This window comes from Phlebotomus argentipes, unplaced genomic scaffold (assembly GCF_947086385.1).
Source record: "Phlebotomus argentipes unplaced genomic scaffold, Phlebotomus argentipes genome assembly contig_6, whole genome shotgun sequence".
NCBI lineage: Eukaryota > Metazoa > Arthropoda > Insecta > Diptera > Psychodidae > Phlebotomus > Phlebotomus argentipes.
In genome coordinates this window covers 2,893,036-2,917,906 of record NW_026776145.1, presented here as the reverse complement: position 1 = coordinate 2,917,906, position 24,871 = coordinate 2,893,036, and the positions used below count along the sequence as shown (strand labels likewise).

The 24,871-nt window shown below is 40.9% G+C and overlaps 4 protein-coding genes across 7 annotated transcripts; 2 read left to right on the top strand and 2 right to left on the bottom strand.

The window, feature by feature from the left end:
* The first annotated feature begins 1,131 nt into the window (after nucleotides 1–1,131).
* LOC132263984 (protein asunder) lies at nucleotides 1,132–3,300 on the top strand. The gene has a single exon (XM_059764059.1). It carries the CDS (start codon nucleotides 1,200–1,202, stop codon nucleotides 3,207–3,209), a length of 2,010 nt encoding a protein of 669 aa, XP_059620042.1. The 5' UTR covers nucleotides 1,132–1,199; the 3' UTR covers nucleotides 3,210–3,300.
* Nucleotides 3,173–5,326, bottom strand: LOC132264077 (intraflagellar transport protein 81 homolog). Its single transcript, XM_059764180.1, has 2 exons — nucleotides 3,749–5,326; nucleotides 3,173–3,689 (listed from the first exon to the last, which is right to left on the bottom strand). The coding sequence occupies exons 1-2, from the start codon at nucleotides 5,288–5,290 to the stop codon at nucleotides 3,264–3,266; spliced, it is 1,968 nt and encodes a 655-aa protein (XP_059620163.1). The 5' UTR covers nucleotides 5,291–5,326; the 3' UTR covers nucleotides 3,173–3,263.
* Nucleotides 5,327–5,436: 110 nt separating this feature from the next.
* Nucleotides 5,437–6,316, bottom strand: LOC132266037 (uncharacterized). 2 transcript variants are annotated; one of them, XM_059766877.1, is made up of 2 exons: nucleotides 5,859–6,316; nucleotides 5,437–5,730 (listed from the first exon to the last, which is right to left on the bottom strand). In XM_059766877.1, the coding sequence occupies exons 1-2, from the start codon at nucleotides 6,154–6,156 to the stop codon at nucleotides 5,561–5,563; spliced, it is 468 nt and encodes a 155-aa protein (XP_059622860.1). In that variant the 5' UTR covers nucleotides 6,157–6,316; the 3' UTR covers nucleotides 5,437–5,560. The 2 variants fall into 2 exon arrangements, with proteins under 2 accessions (XP_059622860.1, XP_059622852.1); XM_059766869.1 differs by having other exon boundaries at nucleotides 5,443–5,730; nucleotides 5,796–6,310.
* A 1,152-nt stretch (nucleotides 6,317–7,468) lies between these two features.
* On the top strand, nucleotides 7,469–24,853 carry LOC132258233 (uncharacterized). Of its 3 annotated transcripts, none has more exons than XM_059755452.1 (14): nucleotides 7,475–8,221; nucleotides 16,294–16,429; nucleotides 16,529–16,796; nucleotides 17,110–17,419; nucleotides 17,492–17,645; nucleotides 18,398–19,137; nucleotides 19,436–19,730; nucleotides 21,351–21,557; nucleotides 22,087–22,722; nucleotides 22,795–23,023; nucleotides 23,953–24,178; nucleotides 24,237–24,396; nucleotides 24,461–24,664; nucleotides 24,740–24,853. In XM_059755452.1, exons 1-14 carry the CDS (start codon nucleotides 7,999–8,001, stop codon nucleotides 24,786–24,788), a joined length of 3,837 nt encoding a protein of 1,278 aa, XP_059611435.1. In that variant the 5' UTR covers nucleotides 7,475–7,998; the 3' UTR covers nucleotides 24,789–24,853. The 3 variants fall into 3 exon arrangements, with proteins under 3 accessions (XP_059611443.1, XP_059611435.1, XP_059611427.1); XM_059755444.1 differs by having other exon boundaries at nucleotides 21,348–21,557; XM_059755460.1 differs by lacking the exon at nucleotides 21,351–21,557 and having other exon boundaries at nucleotides 7,469–8,221.
* The last annotated feature ends 18 nt before the right edge of the window (nucleotides 24,854–24,871 follow it).

Genomic DNA, 24,871 nt, shown 5'->3' with positions numbered 1-24,871 from the left:
TTAAGGGATTCTTAGGGAATTGAAAACAGTTTTCAGTGCGTAGAATAATATCCCAGTGATCATTTGTTCCGCGATTCTACAATTCCACAATGGAATTTAAGGTAAATTCCAGTGAAAATCTGAGCTGCCCAGAGCATCCGAAACTCCCCGTGCGGGGCAGTTTTCAGATTAATTATTACAATATTATTTTTATTCTCCTTTTAGAGGAAAAACCAGTCAGTTTTTAATGCCCAATTAAAGCATTTTTCTGAAGCTCCAATGACGATAGTTTTATTTTATCGTTGGGATCATTTCATATATTCAGCCGATTTTTCAAGAAAAAATCCTAAGTTGGAACAGCATTTTGAATCTGACTGCCCACTTACCCCTATACTGAATTTAATAGTAAATATCTTTGTGTAACAAAAAGTTATGGCAAGTTAGCAAAAATTAGAATATAATAACAACATACACACATTAATTTTATTATATTTATTAGATTAAGGAATTTATTAAATACAATTTAATACAAAACTAAAAAAGAACTTTTGAAGTAAAACAAAAAAGTCATTATTTTAGAAATGAAGAAAAATACATTGTGTATTCTAAAAAATACTAATAATATATGTATGAAATATTATATGAAAGGAATTCAAATAGTAAAAGAAAAATCCATTCAGAAATTCAAAAAAAAATTGTACTCTACGCGGTTCTTTAATTTTATAATCTCTGTCGAAAGTTTCATTATATCAATGCTATGTGCGTGTTTGGTATTTTTCTCCATTTACTAACTCATTGTGACTCTTAACATAATCCAAAAAAATAAGTGTAAAATTTTTATGAATATTTTCTCCACTTTTTTATATTGTAAACTTCCTCCAAATTTTCTTTTCTGTGTTACATTTTGTGAAGGCAAATCTTTGTGATTTACGTTTCAGAGTGTAAAATGTAATAATGTCAATTGTATTAATTTCATACATATATGAATATATAAATATTGCTATTAAAACTTCAATAAAATTCAGAATTTTAAACAAAGTAATTCTCAGTGTTTCATATTTCACTTCAATTGGCTGCGCTTGTGCCTCTGAAGACGCATCGAATTCAGCGCGCTGAATATTGTTGTCAGCGGAACTGTCACGATTGTTTTGGTCTCGTGTCTCGGTTGCCGCACTCAAAGTAGCCTTTTCTGGGGGTTTTTCCGACTGTCCTAGTGAAATATGAACGATTTCAATCACAAAAGTGTTTTCGTCCTGGACCACACGCCGTACTTTGGCATCTCCAGCCAGTCGAGCGTGAATCTGGACTTCTTGGGCTCAAAAGCCATCCTGCTTCCGCCGTCGCCGCTGCCCATCATAAGCAAGAGCCTCTGGACGTGTTCCGTGGAGGCCACAGTTGAGTACTGCAGGATTGTGTGGGACCTGTTTCCCCTGGGGAAGTTCGTGAGATTCATCGTGAGCGATAGCGCTGCCCATATCGTGAACACCTGGAATGCCTCAACTCAGAACACAGTTCACGTGCTCAATGCCATGTCTATGATCGGCACTCCGCCCCGATCGGCCGGCCAGGTGACTGAGTACTCGGTGATTCATGGCCTCAGGGCGGCAATCGAAGCGCTGGCGGAGCCGACAGAGTACCAGCGAGAGTGCATAGCTACCATCCACGCGGGAGACGCCAAGAAGCTCGTGAATCGCGGCCGAATCATCTGCATCACGTCCGCGAGGGATGACGCCAGCATGAAGAGTCTGGAGGATATCGTACACACCGTCCTCATTCAGCAAAACTCGATGTCGACCAACCACGAGGACTCCTTCGTCATCTCCAACGTGCATTTGGTCATCGTGAACATCTGCCCGTCCAACGCAGAACTCCTTGTTTCCAACAGACCTCTGAGGGACATTTCGCCCATCCTCAAGTCCGAAATACACTCAGTCAGAGCCTCAGACATCTCAAATCTCCTGACACACCTCATCTTGCTGCACTACGACTTGGCCAGCACCACCGTGACGGGAATTCCGATGAAGGAGGAACAGAACGCCAGCTCCAGTGCCAACTATGACGTGGAGATTTTTCACAGCAGCATCGCCCACTCAGTGATCTTGGGCAATGAGCTGGTGTTGCCCAAGAGCACGAAAGAGGGTGCAAACTACGAAACTGTCACTCTCAAATGGTGTACTCCTCGGGGTTGTGGATCGTCGGAGATGCAGCCATGCCTCGCTCAGTACAGAGTCACTCCGGTGGACGTGACGTCTCGGCCCAGCTCCTGCCTCATCAACTTTCTCCTGAACGGACGCTCTGTGCTGCTGGAAATGCCACGGAAGTCCGGCGGAAAGCTGACGAGTCACTTGCTGTCTGCCCACGGAGGGGAAATCTTCATTCACTCCCTGAGTATCTCGCGGAGTAGTTTGGAGGATCCCCCTTCGATATCTGAGGGCGTTGGTGGCAGGATAACTGACTACAGAATCCCAGATTTTGGCAGTCTCATGCAGCGCTTCAAGCTGATCCCTCTGAGGCCGATTACTGAGCGTCCGAGAGATGAGAATCTCTCAAAGTTGCGCCGCAAACTGTACAGAAGCACCAAGTACTGGCCAATCACTCTCGGATCGACCATCTTGTACAGTGTTCGGCAGTTTGTCGACCCTCTGCTCAGCCTCATCAACAAGCCTGAGCTCACAGATGAAGACATCATTCAGTGTCAGCAGGTGGTCTACAATCTGGTCAGTCTGGAGGCTCGCCATGAGCATCTTCCGTTGCCAAGCATGGGACACAGACTCAAGGGGAGCAAGAAGGAAGATCAGTACCGCCTGTTCTGGTCGGAACTGGAAATTTTGGTGGCCACATCGGGAAATTCAGTGGGACACAAAACCGTGCTGGCCTGCATACGCGAGTGCCGCTCTCGCGGATCGGATTCAGCGGAGAAATTCACATTCGACGTAGCTCACCGGGAATTTGAGGTCTCGGAAGCCACACACAAGGCCAACGTAATCAGAGCTACAACAGACTCTCCAATGTCACCACCATCTGCTGTGGACATGTCAGCGATTGGGAAGAAGTTCTCAAGTGGCGAAAACAGATCTCTTTTGGACATCATCACTGCGTCTGAGAAGAATGCTGTACAGAAGAGACTTGATTTTGGGGGCAGATTGTGCACTGCTCCCGGACAAATTGCCAAGCTATATCCTAATCTGGGGATCAAAGAGCCTCCATCGCGGGACGCAGAGATGAAATGATAAATTCGGTAAATACATTCACTATTCATATTCTATTCATTGCAATGAATTCAATTACTGCAGTGTGAATGTCTCAGCTCCGCGATCAACGTGCAGAATCCCTCCGATTCCCTGGTTCTGCTTCTCTCGCTGGCATTGGATTTTCACCTGGAGCAACTTGTTTAGGTCTCCCCAGAGCTCCATCTGTTTCTCTCGCTTATCCCTGAGCGAAAGAAGGCGCTGGTTCTCTTCATTCAGACTCGCAATGGAGCGCTCCTCGTCCTTTATTTGATGAGTCAGAGATTCAGCCACTGATGATCTAGTTTTCTCATCTCCGCCCTCTTCCCCGATACTCTTCAGCAGTTGACTGATCCTCTCTTGTTCCAGCTGCAGCTCTCGCCACTCCTCCTCGTAGTTTCCAATGAGTGTTTCTGTCTCGTTAACGTCCTTCTGCATTGAGGCAGATTCTGCCTTCAGAGTAGCGCTGAGCGCATCATAGGCCTGAAAATCCAGGAAGAATTTCAATGTCAATTATGATCGTATTGAAAAGAGTTACTCACTTGCTTCTTAGACTCGTGAATGTCCTTCAATTCCAGGATCTTCTCCCTCAGTGGTCGAACGTTATGCGACAGTGGCACCAATCTTTCCCTCGAAGCCATTGTGGCTCTTGAGAGTCCTTCCACGAGTCTCGAGAGCTCAGCAACTCCGTGGGTTTCCTGGGGTGAATTGGGTCTGAGAATATCTTCCTCGGTTGAGCCCGTTTCACTGAGGGTTGCTTGAAGTGAGGGGTCTTGGGACTTGAGGTTGTCCAGAGTTTTCTGCAAGTCCATCTCCTCGGATTGTAGAGAAGCCAGCTCTGCCCGATGCTGTTTGTACACCGAACTTTTTGCACGAAGAGTATTGACATAGTTCTTGAGCTCGTCTCCACGCAGAATCACCTCGCCAACTGTGTCCTGAAGTTCCTTTTGTTTCACCTCGAGTGTGGTATTCACTTCTCTCAGTTCCTTGGTCATCTTGTCCAGCTGCTCAAGAGTGACTTCCTTGTTGCGTCTTACCATGGCAGCTTGTTGCTTGAAGGGCCCCAGAGTGTCATTGTGCGCACTATGTTCGTGCATCCTGGCCTCCACTAAGCCCTGAACCTCCTGATTTACATCCTCAATCTTTCTGTTCAGGTCTGTGATGTAATCCTCACTTATCTTAGGCTCATCCAAAACACGCTGCATTAGCAGGATCTCATCTTGCTTCTCCTTAAATTCTACTGGCAGTTTCTGCTTGAGCATGAAATCCAGCACTTGCGTCTCATCCACGAGAGTGTCGAGGAGATTCTTAGGTCCTGTGCTTGCTGTTGCCATCTGAGCCGTGGACAATTCCTTCTGGAGTCTCGAGTGGAGTAAATTATTCCTCTCAATGGTCTTCTTTTGCTCCTCCAACTGTGCTTCCAGCTCCTTATTGCGATCCTTCTCAATTCTCAGAGCTCGTCCCGCTTCCAGGAACAACTCCTGCTGTGGGATCTTATCGAGTCTGAGTTGCGTTCTTTCCAAACGCTTCTTCACATTCTCAATCTCCGTCTCAATTGCGCCAATGTCATTCTTTAGTTCCTTGGCTCGGTTTCCCTCACCCTGAGCCACACTGTAAGCCTTGTGAATGCCCACAAAGTCCTCCATCACCGTTTGATATTGATCCCAAAGCCGTGAGATTTCCGGGATGGCACGAGCTTCAATGGGCAAATTTAGTGGCATGAGATACTTGGACAAATACGCGACCTCTTTCACTGTCTCCTTGTTCGTCGAGATCCAGGAAATTATAGGATAGATTACTTTCTTTTCTCCATTGGCCAAGCCTCGACGGAAAATCTCAGGATTATTGTTGAATTCCTCTCTAGGCCGATATTGAATGCGCTTCAAGCACTCAATGATTTTCTTATTCACCTCTTCGAAATCGTTTCCACGTACCTCAATATGCTCACAACACTGAAGCTGAGACAAGACGTCCACCAGCACTTGAATCAATCCTTCCGCCGACAGGGAGTCGAAGGAAATCATGTTGTAGTTGGTGCCCAAGAGGGAATTCACCTTGTTTACGAGTTCCTTGAGATCCTCCATCCTTTGATGACTTTATGAGAATTTGTGGAAAAGAAGTACTTGAGAAAATCACTCTTGCTGGCTGTGTTGAATCGATTATATATTGTTGATAGTGCTTTGTTGCTAGGATGCGCGTTGACTTGGAGGCTCATGAAATTCATATCGTGTAAACTGTCTTTGAAATATTTCATTTATTTCAAAACTTGCTCTTTGTTTTGCTTCAAACACTTAATTTTACATGGTACATCATTTTGTGGTAAGAATGATCATCTGTGATGTTGATCCGTGTGGTTACTGATCGCTGAAACTTGACATCATCTGCCTTCCCAGCCTGGGTGAGAAGGGAAGGGATTTCTTGCCGAGTCTGGGTGCAAAAGGTGGTCTTGTCCTTTGGGAATCCGCCCCATTGTCCCCGGAAGCATCTCGTCCCAGTCGCGGTGTCATGTACTTATTGGATTTTTCTGCACGGAAATTTGGGAGTTGCACTGAAAATGTCTTTATGAGGCCAAGAACATCTTATGCATACCTGTGAGGAGAAATATGAGCCAAGGAGTTTCTTGGACAGCGTCTAAAGCGAACTTTCTTATACCGTCTACATCCTTGAGTCCCTCATGGTCCTCCCGCATTCCATTGGTCACGAGCACTTCGGGCATCACGCCAGTGTATCGCTTAGCTCTCCTGTCGTCCAGCAGGTCTTCCTTCTTTATCAAGAGTTCACCGCTAGACTCGAGGAGATTCAACAGGGTCTTCAAGTTGAGCGACGGATACATTTTCCTAACGCTCTCCAGGGAGGCTAAAACATCCGGATTGTATGCACACGCAATGGGTGACACTTGATTTAAGCAAATTGGCACGCACAGCAGCACAAAGCAGTGTAACTTATTCATGATGGGCAGGACTGTTGATATTCTCACCCTCACTTTGCGATATCAAAGTCAATACTCAGCGATTCAGGAGCAAAGGAATCGCCTTTTATAGGCAGAAACTGCCCTTTATTCCGCACTATTTGTATTCCTCTCGTGTGAAATCTTAATCACACGAGACAGGAATACAGATTAAATTGGAAACGATATATGGTGTAATTTGCTGTGACAGTGGATTTTTCATTCGTGAAATGGGGAAAAAACAAGGGATTATCACGGATTTTCAGGTTATTTGTCATTTGTTTGGGGGCGTTTAATGTGGGGATGTTTAAGCGAGCTATTCTTAGCATTTGTACTAATTGGTCTTGCATAAATAGTTTATGCAAGTCACTAAGTCTGCTGAGTATTTTCATAATGTGCTACTTTGTATCCTCAGAGTGTCCAAATATTTTACCTGAAAAGAACTTCTGCATTTGCACTCATTACACTGCATTTTGGGAATTTTCCATAGCATCAGAGTAAGTAGTAAGTTAGGCTGAACTCGTGAGCCATGCTTTCTTTACAATCCAACAGTTTCTTCTCTGTTCTTCTACAGACTTTAATAATGATGACTTTAAATGCAAAATTCCCCAGACAAATTGCTCAATTGGAAATTAAAGGTTGCAGTGAATGCAAATAAACACTGGACATTCACTGGGTTTTTTTGAGTTCATCGGTCTTTTCTGACAAATATTCAATATCTTTATTACGGCTATTTTATGTAAACGGTGTATTTGGTGAAGTCAGTAAATTACCTCGGAAGGTGAGACATTTTAACACTTCCTCAAAACACAAAAAATCGTCATCCAAAAATCGCACGTTCGCTTTACGTCTGATGCATAAGGAAAGCCATGGCCTCCCAAAACTGAGGGTTGAGCACGCAAGTTTTCGTATGAAATCTGATCGTGGTTTAACGCGAAGAAAGTCTGAGTGGAAAAAAATTCCACAGGTAATTTTCCACCCAGTTCGTCCCTCTTAGTATTTTTGCATAATTGTGCGACAGAGATGACTATTCAGTGAGCTTTCATGAGTATTGGATGGAAAGTGAGATAAAGCATGCTAGTTGAATGTGGTTTCGCTCTTCATAAATCTTATCGTGGAGCAATTTTCTTATGGATATTACGACCATTCGATGTGATAAGAGCGCATTCCTTTTCGCTTTCGCACTAATAAGGAGATAAATAGGGCAAAATAAGCATCTCGAAGTCCAATAAAGCTTTTATTGCTGGGAAATTCTCTGTTTGATCGTAACCACAAAACGGCACGACATTTCCTCTCTCCGTGAGTGCTATATTTTCTTCTCTTTCTGCCGTTTTTGTCACAGAGACTCTACTTATTTCGCTCAACCATGAGCGATTTCATCTACTAGATACAGTTGGGCATCTCCCTCCCACTTGCTTGTGAAGATAGCGGCGCAACCTGAGTCGGTCCCACTCATTTTTCCCACTCTTTTCTTTCTTCGAGAATTTACACAATCAGCTGTTCTTCTAGAGAGCCAGACTAGTCGTGCTTTGCAGTTCAATAAATAAATATCACTTATCTGCGTTTTGCGTGGTGCTTGAAAATTTCCACAAAAAGAGCAACAATTCTGTGAATAAGCTTTTCGTGTTTTTCACGTTTCTTTTTTCCAATTCGTCTGTGACAAAGCAGTAATTAATTGGTGATTGTGGTGTTGTTGGACGAGAAACTTTACGTAAACTTTACAAGTGGTGTGATATATAATTTTCTTTGGACTGAGAGAAAAAAAGACGAAGAAGCGGACAGACTTTTCCTCGCGAGTGTTTACACATTGCGTCGTGCGTATGATAGTTGGCTAGCGGTTTAGCTATGAGTCTTAAGAAAACTAGTCGAATGAAAAGCCTCTCGCTGAATGATGATTTTCCAATACCAATCTCCACTTCGCATTTGGGATCTGGAACACTATCGTCAAGGTCAAGGCATTCAGCTTCAAACAAGAGAGTCGAAGAAATAAATAAGATCGCGCGGTATATAGATGACAACGTCATTGGCAAAGGAGCTGCATTTCTTGGTCCATATGGCAGGCGTAAAGGTGAATATGACATTCTTCATAAAGGCTAATTAAGATCATGCAAAAAGCCATATAGCAATTTTAAACGGCAATTAAGCGCGAACCACAGGGAACCTTGTCTTATTACTTTCTCACAGGCTCGCACATTCACGCGACACGGCTTTTTATATAAAAATAACACATCTGCGTGTCTCTCTTTTTTCTTCCTCCACCGAAAATTCTTTCAATGTGAGCGCGTCTCAATTTGTGCGTACACAAAAAATCTCCCATGTAGATGAATGATTTTGATTAGATACATAATATAAATGTCCTACGCTGTTCAGTCCAAGTTTGAGAGTGAGCATGACTGACGAACGCTATTTGCAAGAGCGTCATATGCGCGAAGACAGTATCATGGCGGCAATAGCGACTCACCTTCCCCAGAAGGGTGCTCGCTTGTTGCGGAAGTACATGTTTTTTAAGAATGTTTCATTAAATTCAACTTCGACGTTGGTTTCCACGCAAGATTTCATCAATTGCGAATTATTCATTCTACATTGGCAGTATGATTTTGAGGAAATTACTAATTAAAAAGACCAATGCTGGGAAGAATTACAAAATAAATTCGATTCCTACTCATTAGATTTAATGTATCGCTTTACAGCGCTAATATACAAACATCGATTGTAACTGAGAAATTTTCAACAAGTATAGAATTTCAATGAATTAATTTGGTGGCTTTTTGGTAATTTTGATGTCCCAAAATGATTTAGAAAAACATGTGAATCAGTGCTTAATAAAAGTACAGCCAATCTTGAGTTGTTGTTTTCACCGCAATACTGCTTTAACGTCGACTTGACAGAGTTATGCGGGGCAAAATAGAAAATTTTTCTCAAGAAATGGCGAAGTGTTCGACATACTTGATATTTTACTTTGACATTTCCTATGAAATTCTCTCACATGCAATTGAGAGAGGTGATTTGAATGAATGATTCACGCCTTTCCCGCAATTTTCCTTGCACAATAACAGCATTTTCCGCTCAATATATGCCCTAAACGCTTTTAATTCAGACACACTTGCGTTCGTGATTCGGTGAAGGTCTTCAGAGAAACAGACACGACAGATTATCAAGTGTGCGCGCTCGTAAGTTTCCACCAGGCAAATATCAATGGGAGAGAGAGATTTTGAAACTCCACCAGACAAAGTGTACTGATAAGGCCATAGGGTGAAATGGCTCTCGAGTGCCTCCGTATCACTCTCGTTTTTGGAAACGTGCTAGAGACATTTAAGCACTCTTTTTCTGCACTTGAGCTATTCGGGGCGAAATTTGGTCGCATGCGTGAAGGCATTTGAGACATTCTTAAGTTTTAATGCCTCCAAGGTCACCTTCGAAGACACCACACTGGCAATAAAGTGTTTTTATGTACACTGCCGATACGAGTGACGATCACTGGAGACATCGCGAGAGTGGCTCGAAATCATTACTGTTACATTGAGGAAGCGCCGTCCTAAGGCATTGGGCTGTGTGACAGAGTGCAATTAACCTATTTAGCCAAGGTCAGCAGAGATCGGGTCAGAACTTGAAGGGGGTGTGCAGTAAATGAGACATCTCGAAATGTTAAAAAGAAAGCGAATTTTCCGGCCGGTTGTTCGTCACTTTTGACCTTCTGTATAAAAATGTTGAGCTCTACTTCGGCTCTTGAATACGCGCCGTGTGTTGTTTTATTGGCAGCTCAATAGTTGCTTCAGCATATGGCCTTTTTAATGATATTCCGACAACTTGTCTTTATGATACATGAATGTCTCGACGAATCTCTTAAGGTTTTTGCCTAAAAAATACTGCAAGTTTTCATCGAGTGTCTGAATCTATTCAATGAGTTTCGTATGAGTGGCTTTAGAAGTTTCATTGAACTTAAGCATTAGATTTATTGAATGCGACGTGACCAAAAAAGTGCCCAGAAAAACCAGATTTTCACTCTTATTGGCCTGTTCATTGGCAATGTTTCTGAGAAAAATAAAGATTGCTTCGATTTGTCGAGTATTTTGCAAACAACTTAACATATTCATTATACATAGACATTGTTTTCATCTCAGTGTAATTTTGCTCTCTTGCTTATTTGGATTGTCGATTGTTTGCACAGTTTTTACTACAGTATTTGTAAATTTAAAAATGTGCGAATGAAACCATTTTTTATTTCTCTCACAATGAATTTTTTCTCTCTCCGCTTTTAGCAATTTCTTTCGAGCAATAAAACATTTGTTTTCCATATTGGATTTCAAAATAAATGGAGAAAAAAATATGACAAACTGACTCATTTTTGCAGGCCTGAAACATAAATACTTGTTAGATGGACATTATTGAAATGAAAACATGTGCGATACCGAATAGAAAATGCTTGATTAGACTGTATGGTGTTGTGCCTGCAATAATTTATCCGCTTGGTGGACAATTTTCAGCGCGATAAGGCCTCGTCAAATGACGCATTAGCAAAAAAGTCTTGCACGAACGGCAACGTGACTTACATAATTCATATATGGCTCTTATCACTGGTAGGCGCGAGATTGTATCAGTTTTCCTTTTCTCCTAATAAGATGTTTACTACACTTGTTCAACCAACTCAAGTGGGCGAATGATAGGGGTGAAGAGAGACTTTTTATTGCTTGTTTGTCTTCAAACTCCTGGGATGGTACCGCCTTTTTCCGGTTCGTTGCGGAGATTCCGTGACATCGATAAGAATATTCGTCAAATATTCGATAAATATTTGCACAACTGCACAGCCATAATACCCAGCAATTGCATGAAATTGATGCTAATTCACCCAAGGTTGAGAAAGTAGTTGTGTCTCCACCGAGTCTCGCGAGTCTCAAGTCTGTCGGCGTGTAATTTGAGTTCAACTACACTAAATTCAGCGGGTTTCGCCGAGTGGGTCGCAGCAAAAAATATTGTGACTCTCTATATATTGAAGACAAACTTGCATAACAATCACCAATGATCGACATGCTGAACTTTGAGCTCTGGCGACTGCTTAAGTGGATTGAATTAAGTATGGGATGGAGAAAAAAAGCCGCTGCACTTAAGATGCATAATACGGTGTGTTCATGGGCTATTAAGTAGCGGCAATTTGATGATTAATTATCGCATTTTTTCTTTGTCTCCGCCTTTTGCATACAACGTCATTCCTATGCACATATGTGAAACTCGCAATGCATTGGCGTGTCGCGTTTTACCAAACATAATATTTTCTAGATTATGTGACTCGTGTTTATGGGTGACACATTTTATTTATTCACTCTTATCATTCGCGGTGTACATTTCTTTCTCTTCGTCATAATAGCAACAACAAAAAAAATTACGCTTTTCGTCTTTCGCGACATGTGAAATGCAGCGACGAATAAGACGGGTGATTTCAATTTTCTAACTTGAGGCTTTGTTACGAAGAGGAAAATTACCGAGCTTGATACTTAAGTGCGAATGTGCAGCAATTTAATTGCAGTGTAAAACTATTACCGATGCAAGTGACACAGAGTATTCTTCCACTTGTTCATGCGCAATATCGACACGAGTGTGGGGTCTGATGATTCTGATGTACCGAGTGGAGTAGTGCTAATTGAAATTTGTTCGGCACATTCATCTGCTTGGACGCACATGTACGAAATATCATTTCATTTTCCACGTGTTCACACTTTTCCTCACTCTATGATTTTTCATTCAGACTCTCGCCTCTCTTGTGACGAGTCTAAATTTGGCACGCCCGAAAATATGTTCCATCTGAGAGCTCTTCTATCTTCCTCCCTGTCGAAATTCCATTATGACGGACACTGCCTCCTCATCACCGGGCCAATATTTGGCAAAAAGCAATTCGCTCTAGCCGAAAAAAGCAGAAAAAAAGCACTCAAATCGCGCCAATGTAACCCCTTTGAACTCGACTCATTGCAAATACCAGAGATTCGACAGACTTATCGACGACCATAGTGTTTACCAATAAAGTGGTCTTTAGGGTCAGGAACAGAGACCGCAAAAGATGCCCAGAGACGGCTGGGCATTGGACGGGGTTTACATGAGTTGAAAATGTGGCGAGAGAACTGTTCTCTCACGATGATGAACTTGTCATGAAAATGTGGAGCAATGAAAGAGAGACATCGGACTTTTACAATGCAATAGCCAGTCCGAGGCATCACAAAAGCGCACATCTCTCAGCAATAGCGAGAGTTTATGACTTTCTGACATGATTTTGTTTAAAATTATAGCAAAGTGTGCACTGTTTTGTTGCACTTGCGATATGACGTTGTATGTATTTTTGGGCATATGAAGTGAAAAGATTAATTGTTAGCTTTAGTTTGAATTACGCAAAAAGCCGATGAGCGTCAATTGAAAATGACATTGCGAGTTAGTTTGGTATCGCCTGTTAATTACAGAAAGAATTTTCAAATCATCTGCTTTACTCATCAAAATGTGTGATTCATGCGGAAAAGGCGCATCAATTACACAAAACAAAAGACATTTAATAAGAGTCACAAATGCAATGCGATGCCATGACTTTATGTAAAGACATTGCTATCAGCTTACAAATTCACAATAAGTTCTTCAGGACTGTAGATTTAACTATGGCTTTTTAACCAGAAAGAATATCCTTACGTCATTGGGAATTCTGCCTGTCTCGAGAAACACGCTTTAGAAGAAGAAAAAAAGGAAGAACGAAGAAGAAATGCCACAATCATTAATAATACTGTGATATTAGGTAACCTAATCCTTATCGTATTTTAAGTCTTGTGCCCACAACCTGTTTTTTAAGAGTGAAAATAGCATAATCTGGTTTAATACATTAACATCATCTCAATCGTATTTGGTGTCTCCCAAAAAACTCTTATAAATATTTTTATATACCGTGTTTTGAAAACAAGATACACTCCTTTTCTGCCAAATCATTTATGTAAAGTTGTTTTAACTATTTGTGATGTGTTTTTTCTTCGTTAAAAGTTTTATCATTTTATATAGGACACACATTTCACTCAACTCGTGTGCGTGTGGTTCCACGCAAAGCTAAAACCATCCATAAAACCTACTTTTGATCTCTGCCAAAATGTCTTGTCGCTTTTTAAGAGAATTCAATTATTTTTAATTTTTTCCACATCACATTGTGTAGGACATTTTCCCCCGAGCGGCGGGAGGAGACTTGAGAAAAAAGCCACTAATGCGTGACTATGCGCTGAAAATAGCCAGCATGAAGCATATCAGTTTAGCACAGAGAGAAATTTTTTATTCAATTTTTATTTTTGAATGTGTTCTCTATTATTTTTTGTCTAAAGAAATCACTATTTTGACAAAAAGAAGCGGAAAATCGACGAATTTTTTTCCGGTTTCTTGAGTAAAAACATGTAGTATTAATAAAGTGTTGTCTCTGTGTGCTATTTTTGTGATGAGTCAATGAACCTGACAAATTTCAATTTTACTATTACCCCCGAAGACACTTCCCGAATGTTGCAATATTGCAAAGTAATAACTCCAATATTTCACGATGGTGTTTTATAACGCACTGACTCAGTTGATTTTATTTGTTGTTTACCCAAAAACAATTGGCTATTTTTAAACTTGAATCTCAATTTTTTTTTCGAGTTATCTCACACCGATTAAATAATTTTCAGCACTCTTTTATACTCTCTTTACTCTCCCGTAAATCATTCTTGTTTATTCTGAGACTATGAATATGATTGCTGTTGTTTAGGCTTGCTTATAATGTTTTTGGCTTGATAAGTTTTCGGTTTTCGGAAAAGAACTCTCGTATTTGAGTGATCTCACTTTGTGTGTTGAGACAAATTATTATTTCACTCGAATCTCATCACAATGAGTTGCCAAATGTGGAGCTGAAAATGAATTGGGCGGCACGCTTTTTGCGTTCGTGCGAGCATGGAAATTCAGCGTGCCTGTAAAAAATTCATGAATAATGGCAATTTCGTCAATTACTTTCGATTCTGTCGACTAATCATGTCAGTCAACTCTCTCGGTGAATTCTCAGTGTCACTCATTGAATTAATACATAGGCGAAGTAGTATAATACGACCTTCTTGTATGATTGTTACACGTGTATAATGTATGTGTCGAAAAATTTCGCTGCGATGGCGGAGATTTAATGAATTTTAGCTTGTACATAAGGTGTAGAAAATGTACACAACTGTGGGAAGTTTTGTGAGCAAATAAATTTTTAATGGTTTATTTTAAATCAAAATACGTGTCTACTTTTGTGTATGTGGAAAAATATATAGCTCTGTTATGAAGATATCTCATTAGAGCGGCAATAATATCTGGCAAATAGCCAGCAGAGAGTGAGCAGAAAAATTAATATGATACGAACTAGAATCATAGGGCGTTTGAGGAAACTATTAGTTACTGTGGCAGATTTTCGCGACGACGAATTGGATTTAAAGCTGTCCAATATTTTGTCCACTTTACAGCTGCCACTGCACAAAAAAGCAGGAATTCTATTGGGATTGTTTACAGCGCAAAATTTCCTTCTCGTTGCGTCTTTTCGTGACAGGCTATTTGCTCGATCGTCATAGCTTTTGGACCTTTAATTGGGCATAGTTTGCGGCACTAAATTATAGTCAAACAAACATCCAAAGTCCGATAAAAATAGCATTTGTTGAGCGATATATGAACATTTCATTTCGGACATACACATGCGTATAAATATCTCGACAGGGTGAATCGTGGTGCAAAATCAGAGAATTCGCAAGTTGATAAGCGAGGTCAGAGATTTATTTCAACAGCCAATTCAGTGGGACTCTGTTTGCCAAAGGCCGAAGGATGGCCAACATGCACAGCATCCAGGCGTGAGACCACAGCTTTTCCCGGCTCGGAAGAAAACTCTCGATCGCCGAGAGGCAATCACGTCAGCCATCGACTCCAAAGTGGCAGATAAGACACGTGGAGAGCCGCAACGTAAATGACTCTTGTGAAGGTTTAGCACATTTTCACCAGTTCAACGCCCCAGCAAGCTTGTCGTGAATTTTTTTTTCTACAACAAGTTGTTTTAATTGAAACCTCAAGATGTAACTGTAGATCGGGAAATTACAAAGTTGATTTGGATGGAATTCAGCTTTGGAATTGTTTCTCGAACGTTTTTTTCATAGATGTGATCATTCATATGGAGTATTCTGGATATTTGAGGAATGTGTAGTCTTAGGGTAAACACAGTTGAAGTATTTTTATTGGACGGTACGTCGATAAATTGTACATGCAATGCAAAATTGAGGAAACACTAAATTACTGACCAATTTGCTAATTCAATGACTGCAAATTGGCCACTCGTTTACCTTTCATTTCACAAAAAAAGTCTCATTGGCGTGAGTTGCTGCACACCCTGTATATTTCACTGATCTGCTTGACTTTGAATTTTTGAAAAATACGTTCATATCTCAATTTTTTACTTACGACCATTTTGCACTGAAGCACCAAAGTTCTCGATTCTTTGTTTACTCGCCACATGAATTCCTCAATCGCACCGAATTCTTTTCCACTCCCATCCGCACTCCCCTTAAATTTGTGTTTTCCATCAGTTTTCGGGAGTGAGGAAAATTACTTGTGATAGAAAGACGGAAGAGCCGAGGATTTGTGGTGAGCCTAAATTGAAAGTGATTTCTTGAGAGGAAAATTTTCTTCTGCAAAGTCACGCAAACACTCCTCGTGTAGGATTGTTTTCGTAGAAAACATTGACAAACATTAACCTTTAATATTTGAAATATCTTTGGTGAATTAATCGTCATGAACTCATCTGACATATTTTAGTTTCACCGATAGACTTTGGCTGAATTTCAATTGCTCTCAAATTTTTCTTGGACCAGCGCCAGAATTGTTGCAGCGTGTTTTATGTATTGTTTCATTGTTCTAGCGGGAGAACGTGTATCAGTCACTGGCATATTCTCGGCTTATTATATTTTGGCCAAAACAAACTTTTGATCTAATGCAAAACTATAGTTTTTATGAAAGTTGCCGTTTTCTTGTAAACTCCTTGGAGTTTCGTATGTCGAATATGCGTGGCTGTTTTGAATAAATGCGCGTCAATTTTTGGAAATGACTCTTACAATTGCATTGAGAATTTTTTCTCTCTTTTTTCAGTGGTGTACGCGAATTACACGTCTTCTGGCAAGTCCTTGCAATTTTTCGAAGACTACGTCAACAAAGAGGCACTCTCGATGCTTGGTGATATTAATTGCACATCCACTGTGACCGGATTACAATCGAAATTGTACAAGTGAGTATTTCAATTGCCAGAAAATCCTCCATTATCATTCCTACAATGGCCTTTGCTGTGTAGTAGATATTAATTCGCGCTTGTCGCCTCTATTTTAAGCAATGAAGCGAGAGATCTTATAAAGTCCGCCGTAAATGCATCGACTGATGATGAAGTGATTCTCTGCGATGGGGCGCACTCTAGTCCCGTCGAAGTTGTTCTCACTCTACTTAACAATAGAATCAACTTGTACAATGAAAGTGAAAAAGTTCTCACGGAGTGCATCAACAAATCTCTTTCGTCGCCAGCCGCAGAGCAAGTAACGCTCTTTGTCAGCACTTGTGAGCCTGCGACGAGTCTGGAGCCGTGGATTGACTCAGGAGCTCAGGTTAGCTTTCAAACATTTTATAGAATAGCATGCAATAGTGATAAAATTGAACCATATTGAGTCTGTAGGAATTGAAACTAAAATCAATACATTTTCTCTCTGAAGCTTCACAGTGTCGCATTCTCAGTTTATTCAAAGTGCTCATATTAAATGAAATTTATAGATATGGGATGCTTTTCACAACCGTTGACCCCATTTCGTTATCGAGATTATTAAATGTAGTGGAAGAATAATAACGCGCGTTTAATGCAATGTTGGTGGAAAATCCACAGATTACGTAAGACTGCCCTTCATAACGCGTAATGCATTTCAGATTGTGAAGGTTTCGAAGAATCGCGAGGGATTCCTGGACCTCGTGGATCTGGAGAAGAAGTTGTCCAGCCATGTGAACAGCCAGCGGCAGCTTGTGGGATTTTTTTCGGCCGCCTCGCGCCTCACGGGCATTCTCACGGACGATGTGGCCACGACAATACTTCTCCATCAGTACGGAGCCCTCGCGATGTGGGACTACAGCATGGTGGCACCCTATTCAGAAGTGAACATGAATCCTCAGCTACCTGGAGCCGCCAAGGATGTCATTTATTTCAACGTGAACAAATTCATTGGCGGAGTTCAGGCACCGGGTGAGTACAAATATTTACCGAAATTGAGAGAGATAATTGAAGTAATCGCTCTTTCTGTGTCACTCCTTTCAGGGATTGCAGTGATAAAGCGGTGCTTATTGACAAATTCAAATATGCCATACAATAGTCTGGGTGTAATTGGAGCTATTCGAGCCGGGCTGGCTATTCAACTCAAGGAATCCCTCGGCATACAATCAATTATGACCAGACAGGAGAAAATATGCAAGTGAGTAGAGGATTTGGCCTAATTAGTTACGGAAAAGTTATATTGCGATTTAAATTGGAAATGGGTTCTTTAAGACAATTGCACGCTCTTGGCGAGTGTTGGTTTCTCGTTAAGAGCACTTGCATTTCATGCCTTTCTGCAATTTTTATGGCTAACAAGGGGAATGGTACTTATTTTGTACGATGATGCAAAACTATTTATAATCTGTGGTTTGTCTAAGACATTATTACAGCTTCAATTGACGATGCCTATATGTTTTTCGCGAGTTCCACTTTATTGTCGGTTATTGAGAATAAATTACAAGCTATATTTCTATGGAAAAGTACAACGAAGTGACTCTGTCACTTTATCACCACAATTTTAAAAGAGGCATTTGATTATACATATACGCAGTGTTGTTTTTTTATTGTTATTTAAGAAATTGGCACAGAGGTGAGGAAAGTATAGTCACGTCTCAATGATGCTTGCTTGTGATGCTCATTTCAATTTTCGAGGAATAACTTCCTCAATATTACTAATTCACCCCGGAAAATCATCAAAGCAGTTTAGAGACAATATAAATCATTCTCAATTTAGCTCGGGAAGCTCGTGTGAGCCTTTTGGTGTGGAAAATGGGCAATATTGTGACACATTCTTCTTAATTGCCTGAAAATTGCAATATATCTCTTCTGCAAGTGTGCATGCCTAAACGCATTAACTTACAATGTATAAATCTGAGCGGCATGATATTAATTTGCGGCACGTACTTGTAGGCAAATCTTATCGCACATTCGCACAATTCCGGAGATTATACTGCTTGGACCGCCGGGGATGACTCCCAAGCGACTTCCGACCATTTGCTTCCTCGTGAAACACCCCCGGGGCGCATTTCTCCATCATCGATTCATCGTGGCCGTGCTCAATGACGTGTTTGGCATTCAAGCCACAGCTGAGAGTCACATTGGCAGGGAAATTGGTATCTCCGATAAGTTCTCCATAGAGTATGAGCGCATCTTGACAGAGGATGACAATGAGAAACTGCGCCCTGGATATACTCGCATCTCCCTCACGTACTTCATGTCGGAGCAGGAGACTGGATTTATTCTAGAGGCACTAAAGATGGTGGCCACGGAGGCGTGGAAGCTGCTGCCACAGTATGAGTGTGATCCGGAGACGGGAGAGTGGAGACACCACTCGAATTCGCTGGCCAAGGAGAGAAAATGGCTCGGGGCGATACGCTATACCGACGGTCGGATGCTCTTCTCTGACCGTCGAATCTCGGGGCCGGGCACTTTTCCGCAAAACTACCCGGATTGCCTGCACACGGCCAGATGCATCTTCAACAGAGCGCGCAAGATGGCCCAGAAGGCCTCGAAGTCGGAGAAGCTGGTGGTGAGGCTGCGAGACAGCATTGAACCTCTGCGATGGTACATGCTGCCTGGCGAAGCCCACGAGCTGCTGCTGGGGAATTCACAGAATGTGAAGAACATCGTGCCATTCGATCCCAACAACAGTAAGTCTGTGCAAGCTAATTAATTTATGACAGTGATTATGAAACTTGTGTCTGCAAGTTATATCCGGTGTGGCGAATAATAATTCAAAATTGACTTAAGAGTTAAATAATTGGTAATAATAATAACAATTGTTTGCTCACTTAAGTATTATCAGACAGCTATCTTATCTAGCAGACTCAACCATAACCTTTTGTAAATTCTGAACAATGTATATTGGGTTTGAGTCAAAAACAGTACAATCGAAGCACATGTAGCTTCACAGGCACGCCCCTGGAAATTAATTGTCCGTCTCTCTAGTTTCAGAAGCGCCCGCCCTGCTATTTATCCATCGTCATAATAGTCTGTCAGCACTGGATATAAAAAGTCTGAGAAATCGAAGTCTTCCAATATCACCACTTCAGATACCTCTGCAGCGTCATCAATCTTCACCGTATCCAGTAAATCCGACGAATGATGGCAAAACCCCAGAATGTGTGTCTCCACCCATGGTGCGCTTCTCCCTTGGCGGAGAGGTAACGACAATAGGAAATTTCGGATCACAGAGGATAACGAATATAATAGCAAATGAGGGTGGCACTCCTTCCAGAAATAGGTAGGTTCCCTTGTGAATGGCTCCTGCGAAAAGTCTCGTATATACATTCGCTTCTTTCGCGTGTGGATATTAGTCAATAAGTGTATTTACATTGCAATTTTATTTGCCTTTGCCTCGAATCTCTCCCCCCGTCGGGGCGCGGTATCAGGAAAATCCTCTGTTTTGTGAAATGCACGAGGAAAAAGTGTAGAATCTTTTGAAGAGGACTTTGTTTGTTCTCAAGAGACACATAAATATTTGCTTAACTTATCTGACAATTCGAAATGTCTGATAAAAGCCATGTGAATTGAATGAAGTTTATTGTGAAAGCTGAGGGTTTAGTGGAAAGAAAGAAAGAGCGATTTCTGTTCGTCAAGAAGTCGTAAAAAAATGTGAGCTTTATCTTGTGCTGTAGAATTTGCGTTTGTCGTCAAAACACTCTAAAGAACATAAAGCCTATAGTTGTTCTCAATTTATTCTTCGCACTTGATGAATATTCACGCCTTTCATGAATATGCAATTTATCGAGTCTCTCTTGTCTATTAAAATAATTTCACGCAAATGAAATTACGCTTTGCTATTTCTCTTAATCAGCCAATATCGATTTTTCACAGTGACGCTGCTGAAGGACTTTCTCGAGATTTTACTATTCTTTTTCTTTTGACGTTGCACTCCATGAAAGAAGAAGTGCTTTTTGAAACACGTGCGAATTCTCTCCACTTTTTCGCTTCATTTCCTTCTGGGGAAACTTGAGAAGTACGGAACACTTGAAAGGTGAAGTGTTGCATATTATTGGAAGCGTTCATTGGTTTTTTTTTCTGTTCAAAATCCTGTTTAAAATATAAGAGAAATTATTGATCACTGATTAGGAGTGTATAGAAGGTGGAGAAAATTGACGTAGAAGTTTTTGAGTGGCTTTCAAGTGAACGAAGAGCCAATTACTCAATCTATTTGTAATCACTCGCCGTACATTCGATTATAACGCCGAAAACACTTTGCAAGAAATTTGAATATTGACTCAGAACTTCAACAATTGATTGTATAGAATCGTTGCGTCATGGTTATGTAGTTTGCCAACGTGGGATTGATTTAAATTACCTTGAAAGGTCCGAAATCACCTCATTCTAGTTGTTTGGCGCGTGTTCTAAAATAAAAGATTTTCGAATAAACATCTAGTCCATTCGGCAATAAATAATAATAGTAAAATCGCATTCGAGAAAGTGTTGTTTTACATGAGAGAGGTGTAAACTTGAATTGTCTCAGTAGTTTCAGGGACATATGAATGATGTATTTATTCATAAAAAATTTAAAATCAATCTTCAAAGGCAAGGCTTCTCTGTTCACTAAATAGTGAATAAAAAGTACAGCCTCTCTACTCGTGAATAATGTCTTTTAGCGTAGCATGAATGGAGCACATAGAAAAGGTGGGGGAGGCACTTTTGTAAGGTTGAAGCGCAGTAGAGTAGAATTTGAAGAAGAAAAAATTGTAGCCTTAACGATTTATTCACAAACGCAGAGCATTTCCCATTGAAAAGTGACTAAATAGAAATAATCTTGGCTTTGACAAATTTTTTGGTGACTAAAATGACTCTTCTATTTTCATGCCATTTCACTCATTCGCAAAATGTGATAATGAAGTAGATGTAATAGTTGGGGATCTGTGCCTGCCTTGAGCCCGCAGACGCGCATTCATTTGGGCCTCGCGCCCGACCAGCAGCAGGCAAATGGAGCCAAGAGACGTCAGCGTGTCTGCTCTTGCAGTAGTCAAACAGATTTATTTAACACAGCTTCATCATCAGAGAATGCATCACCCACACCTAGTCTTCAGAACTTGTCGCAGAGTGGAAGGTGAGATAACATCGCTGTCACGTATTAATTGAGCTCAAGTGCAAGTGTAAATATTTCACGGATGGAGATTACAGAGTTAGTGCGGTGATGAATGTGAAAATTGCCGCATTAGATAATGCTAAAGGCTCTCATATTGATATTAAAATGTGATTTTCTCTTCTGCGAAAATCCCCTGCACTTGTTTGCTAATGGATTTCAGAATGATGGTAGGAAATCCCTTAATCCGATGAGGTTTGCACATTGGTCTCAAAATGCATTCTTTTTAGAGAGTTTTAAGTTAATCTTGCTTATAACGCAACTAAAATGGTTTGAGGCGTTTTGATTTCTTTTGTAAATAGTCTGCATATTTTTGATATCTGTAGTCAACCTAATGAGTGATGATATTGCACAAGATGATGATCTTGACTTTTATTCTGATGTGAAATTAAGGTCATAAGTATGGAAAATATCTCGTGTGAGAGATAAATAAGACATTTTCGTGATATTCTGCAATTCCTAGAACTGAAATTTCAAATCATTCTCTTTATAGCTTTAATGAATGTACTGAAGAAATCCAGGCATATGTCAAGGAGGTGACCGAAGAGCTGGCGACAGAAATCAAATCAGAGATTCGAGAGGTGATTTCCAAGGTGGAGGACGTCCTGGAGAGTTCGGAATCTGTGGACATGAACTCCCTGAGCGTGTCCATGTACAATTCGAGCTCAGAACACACTAAGAGCGATTCGGTGTCTGTGTCCGATGTCACGGAGTATCTTAAGGAATTCTCCAAGGAGATGGCCAGTGAGGTGAAGTCGGAGATTAGGGAAGCGTACAACACTGTGATGGAGGAGCACACTGATTCTGGTGTGACGATGCGCAAGAAAGGCTCTCAAGAAGGCGTCCACGGCAAAGCGAGCGACGCCTCGAGTGGTGGTGATAATCAATTCTGCACAGATTGCTTCAAGAAGCGATCCGAGTCATTCCCACGGCCGAATTCGGCGATTGGGTGGCATCAGCCGACTGCTTCGAGTCCTGAGACCTCAACGCCCAGTTGTCCCTACACGGGAACGATTTCCAAGCTCATTGATCCCACTAACACCGCGTCTCATGACTCTGGCATCAACATGTGCTTCACCGAAGCTGAGGAGATCCGCGTGAGACACAGTCATCCATCAACAGGCCTCAGGTAAGGGAGATTAATTGCGTGACTTTATTGTATATTTGAATGTCATCAATTTTCTTCATCTGCAACTCTTAGGACTAATTCCGTGCCAGCAAATGTGCCTGAGAAGACGGAATTCAAATTCATGGAAAATCCTCCGGGAACATTTGGCAGGAAATTAAGAAATTTGGACATAAAGCTTCCAGCAAATGTCTCCACCACAAATTCTGACTATGAAAAGTGTGCCAAGAGACCCAATGGCCATCACAAGTGTGACAACAAGTGGCATCATGTGCCAAAGGAGATTTGGACTTCAGCAGCTGAGGTTAATCCTAAATTTTAGATAAATGTTAACCCCTTTTTCTTGGAGTATCGCTGTAATATTTGAAAATAACCACAAACTATTTTTTTAGAAATGTCTAGAATTAATCCAACAGCTTCGCCACTAAGAATGCAATTTTTGAAATTCTCGTTTGCTTTACGAGCATGCCAATCTAAGTGGAATCCAATTAATAACACCTTTTTGCCGTAGATCTATTTCTCACCCAACCTTCCGATGAAGACATAGCGTTGGAAGTGAATATGTAACACGATGGTGCCAAAATGAGGAGCAAAAACTAGTCTGACTTGCTCAAGATTGTTAATTATAAGGTTCTTCAAATGCTTACCATTTCATGCTCAAATTGTAGGATTTAATCTATAAAATGATTTTAGGTACAAATAATCCCAAAAACTATAATTATATTGAGTCGTAGTTTGTGTAGTGTAGATAGAATTCTAATTTAATATCACTTCTTTTGTTGAAAAAAATCATTTCACTGAAGGAATATTTGTGAAAAATTGAATTTAGTATTATAAGTAGACTATTTTCTTTTTAAATTGATATTGGAAAGTATAGAAATTATACGCGATTTTTTCAAATATTTTTTAAAGTGAGAAATAACAGAGTAAATAAGTAAATTTCTTGCTGAAAAAAACTCAGAAATGTCTTCTTTCCAAGCTATATTGTACCTTGCAAATACCGCAAATATTTTGATATTTTCAGTGTCCATCTTGTAGAGCCCTTTATTAACACTTCTTCTTGGCCAAAATAAATGTATGGATTTAAATTTGACTGTAATATTTGAATAAAGTAATATTTGTAATTGCGTTGACTTCTAACCGCATTGTTCCCTCTCTAAACCCAACAAAATCTTTTCCCACGATTGTATGTTCATTTAATTTTGGATCAATTTTTTATTGTGCGTCTATTAGGCTCTTGAGGACTTTAGTATGCTAAAGGCTGGAGACCAGGTTTTAGTGGGAGTCTCTGGAAGTAGTGCTTCGCTGTGTCTTCTTCATATTCTTCATCAATTCTCTGAGATTCGAAATCTCAAGCTGACCATTGCAGCTTGTACTCTCGGTAGCTCAGAAATTGATCCTCGCGTCTTGATGTTGTATCTGAGAGACTTGGGCATAAACTACATCTACGACCAGAAAGGTAAAGAAATTCTGCAACACTTGCAATTTCCGCATGATTATTCTAAACTCTTCAACAGAAGCCAGTGATATCCCTTCAAAACTCTGCAGTACAGCTCAGAAGTGCAAGTACAACGTGATCGCCCTGGCCAGCACGTTAGATAATCTGGCTGAGGAATTCCTCGTGTCGCTTCTGACGAAAGGGCAGCTAAACACCTTTGAGATGCGCCCTTGCTCTGGGTAATTTTGTGGCTTTACTATAAACTTTGTGGCTAAATATTAATCTACGCATTGAATTTTACAGTGATAATGCTGTCAGAGTCATCCAACCTCTCATTTACGTTCGTGAACGGTTTCTGGAGGATTTTGCCACCCAATGCAGTCTTCCCATTCGCTCTTCTCCGCGGCCACTGAATGCTTCGAACAGTATCCTAAAAGTTCAAGAGCTTATCAATCCTAGCGTCTATGATAACATCAAGTCTGCTATCAGGCCAATTCTCTTATCAAGGTAAAATCTGTGAAAATGCTTCCAGTATCTGGCGAAAACACATGATAAGCCCTCCTCCTCACCCTTTACTTGCAGGACGGAGTGCTCCCGGAGTGTGCTGGATCAAAGTTCCAACTTCACGTGAACGATAAAGAAAGTCATTCTCTTTCGCTCCCTCTCTAAATTATTGCCCTAGCTTGATTTTAAGTCCCTCAGAATGATATTTAT

What these genes read in the sequence shown, in the direction of transcription:
- LOC132263984 (XM_059764059.1), top strand. Translation starts at nt 1,200, where the DNA reads ATGAACGATTTCAATCACAAAAGTGTTTTCGTCCTGGACCACACGCCG.
- LOC132264077 (XM_059764180.1), bottom strand. Translation starts at nt 5,290, where the DNA reads ATGGAGGATCTCAAGGAACTCGTAAACAAGGTGAATTCCCTCTTGGGC. An exon ending in TTCACGAGTCTAAGAAGCAA is followed by an intron (nt 3,690 to 3,748) that starts GTGAGTAACTCT and finishes CTGGATTTTCAG; the next exon opens with GCCTATGATGCGCTCAGCGC.
- LOC132266037 (XM_059766869.1), bottom strand. Translation starts at nt 6,156, where the DNA reads ATGAATAAGTTACACTGCTTTGTGCTGCTGTGCGTGCCAATTTGCTTA. An exon ending in GCTCATATTTCTCCTCACAG is followed by an intron (nt 5,731 to 5,795) that starts GTATGCATAAGA and finishes ATTTCCGTGCAG; the next exon opens with AAAAATCCAATAAGTACATG.
- LOC132258233 (XM_059755444.1), top strand. Translation starts at nt 7,999, where the DNA reads ATGAGTCTTAAGAAAACTAGTCGAATGAAAAGCCTCTCGCTGAATGAT. An exon ending in CATCCATCAACAGGCCTCAG is followed by an intron (nt 22,723 to 22,794) that starts GTAAGGGAGATT and finishes TGCAACTCTTAG; the next exon opens with GACTAATTCCGTGCCAGCAA. An exon ending in GAGATGCGCCCTTGCTCTGG is followed by an intron (nt 24,397 to 24,460) that starts GTAATTTTGTGG and finishes TGAATTTTACAG; the next exon opens with TGATAATGCTGTCAGAGTCA.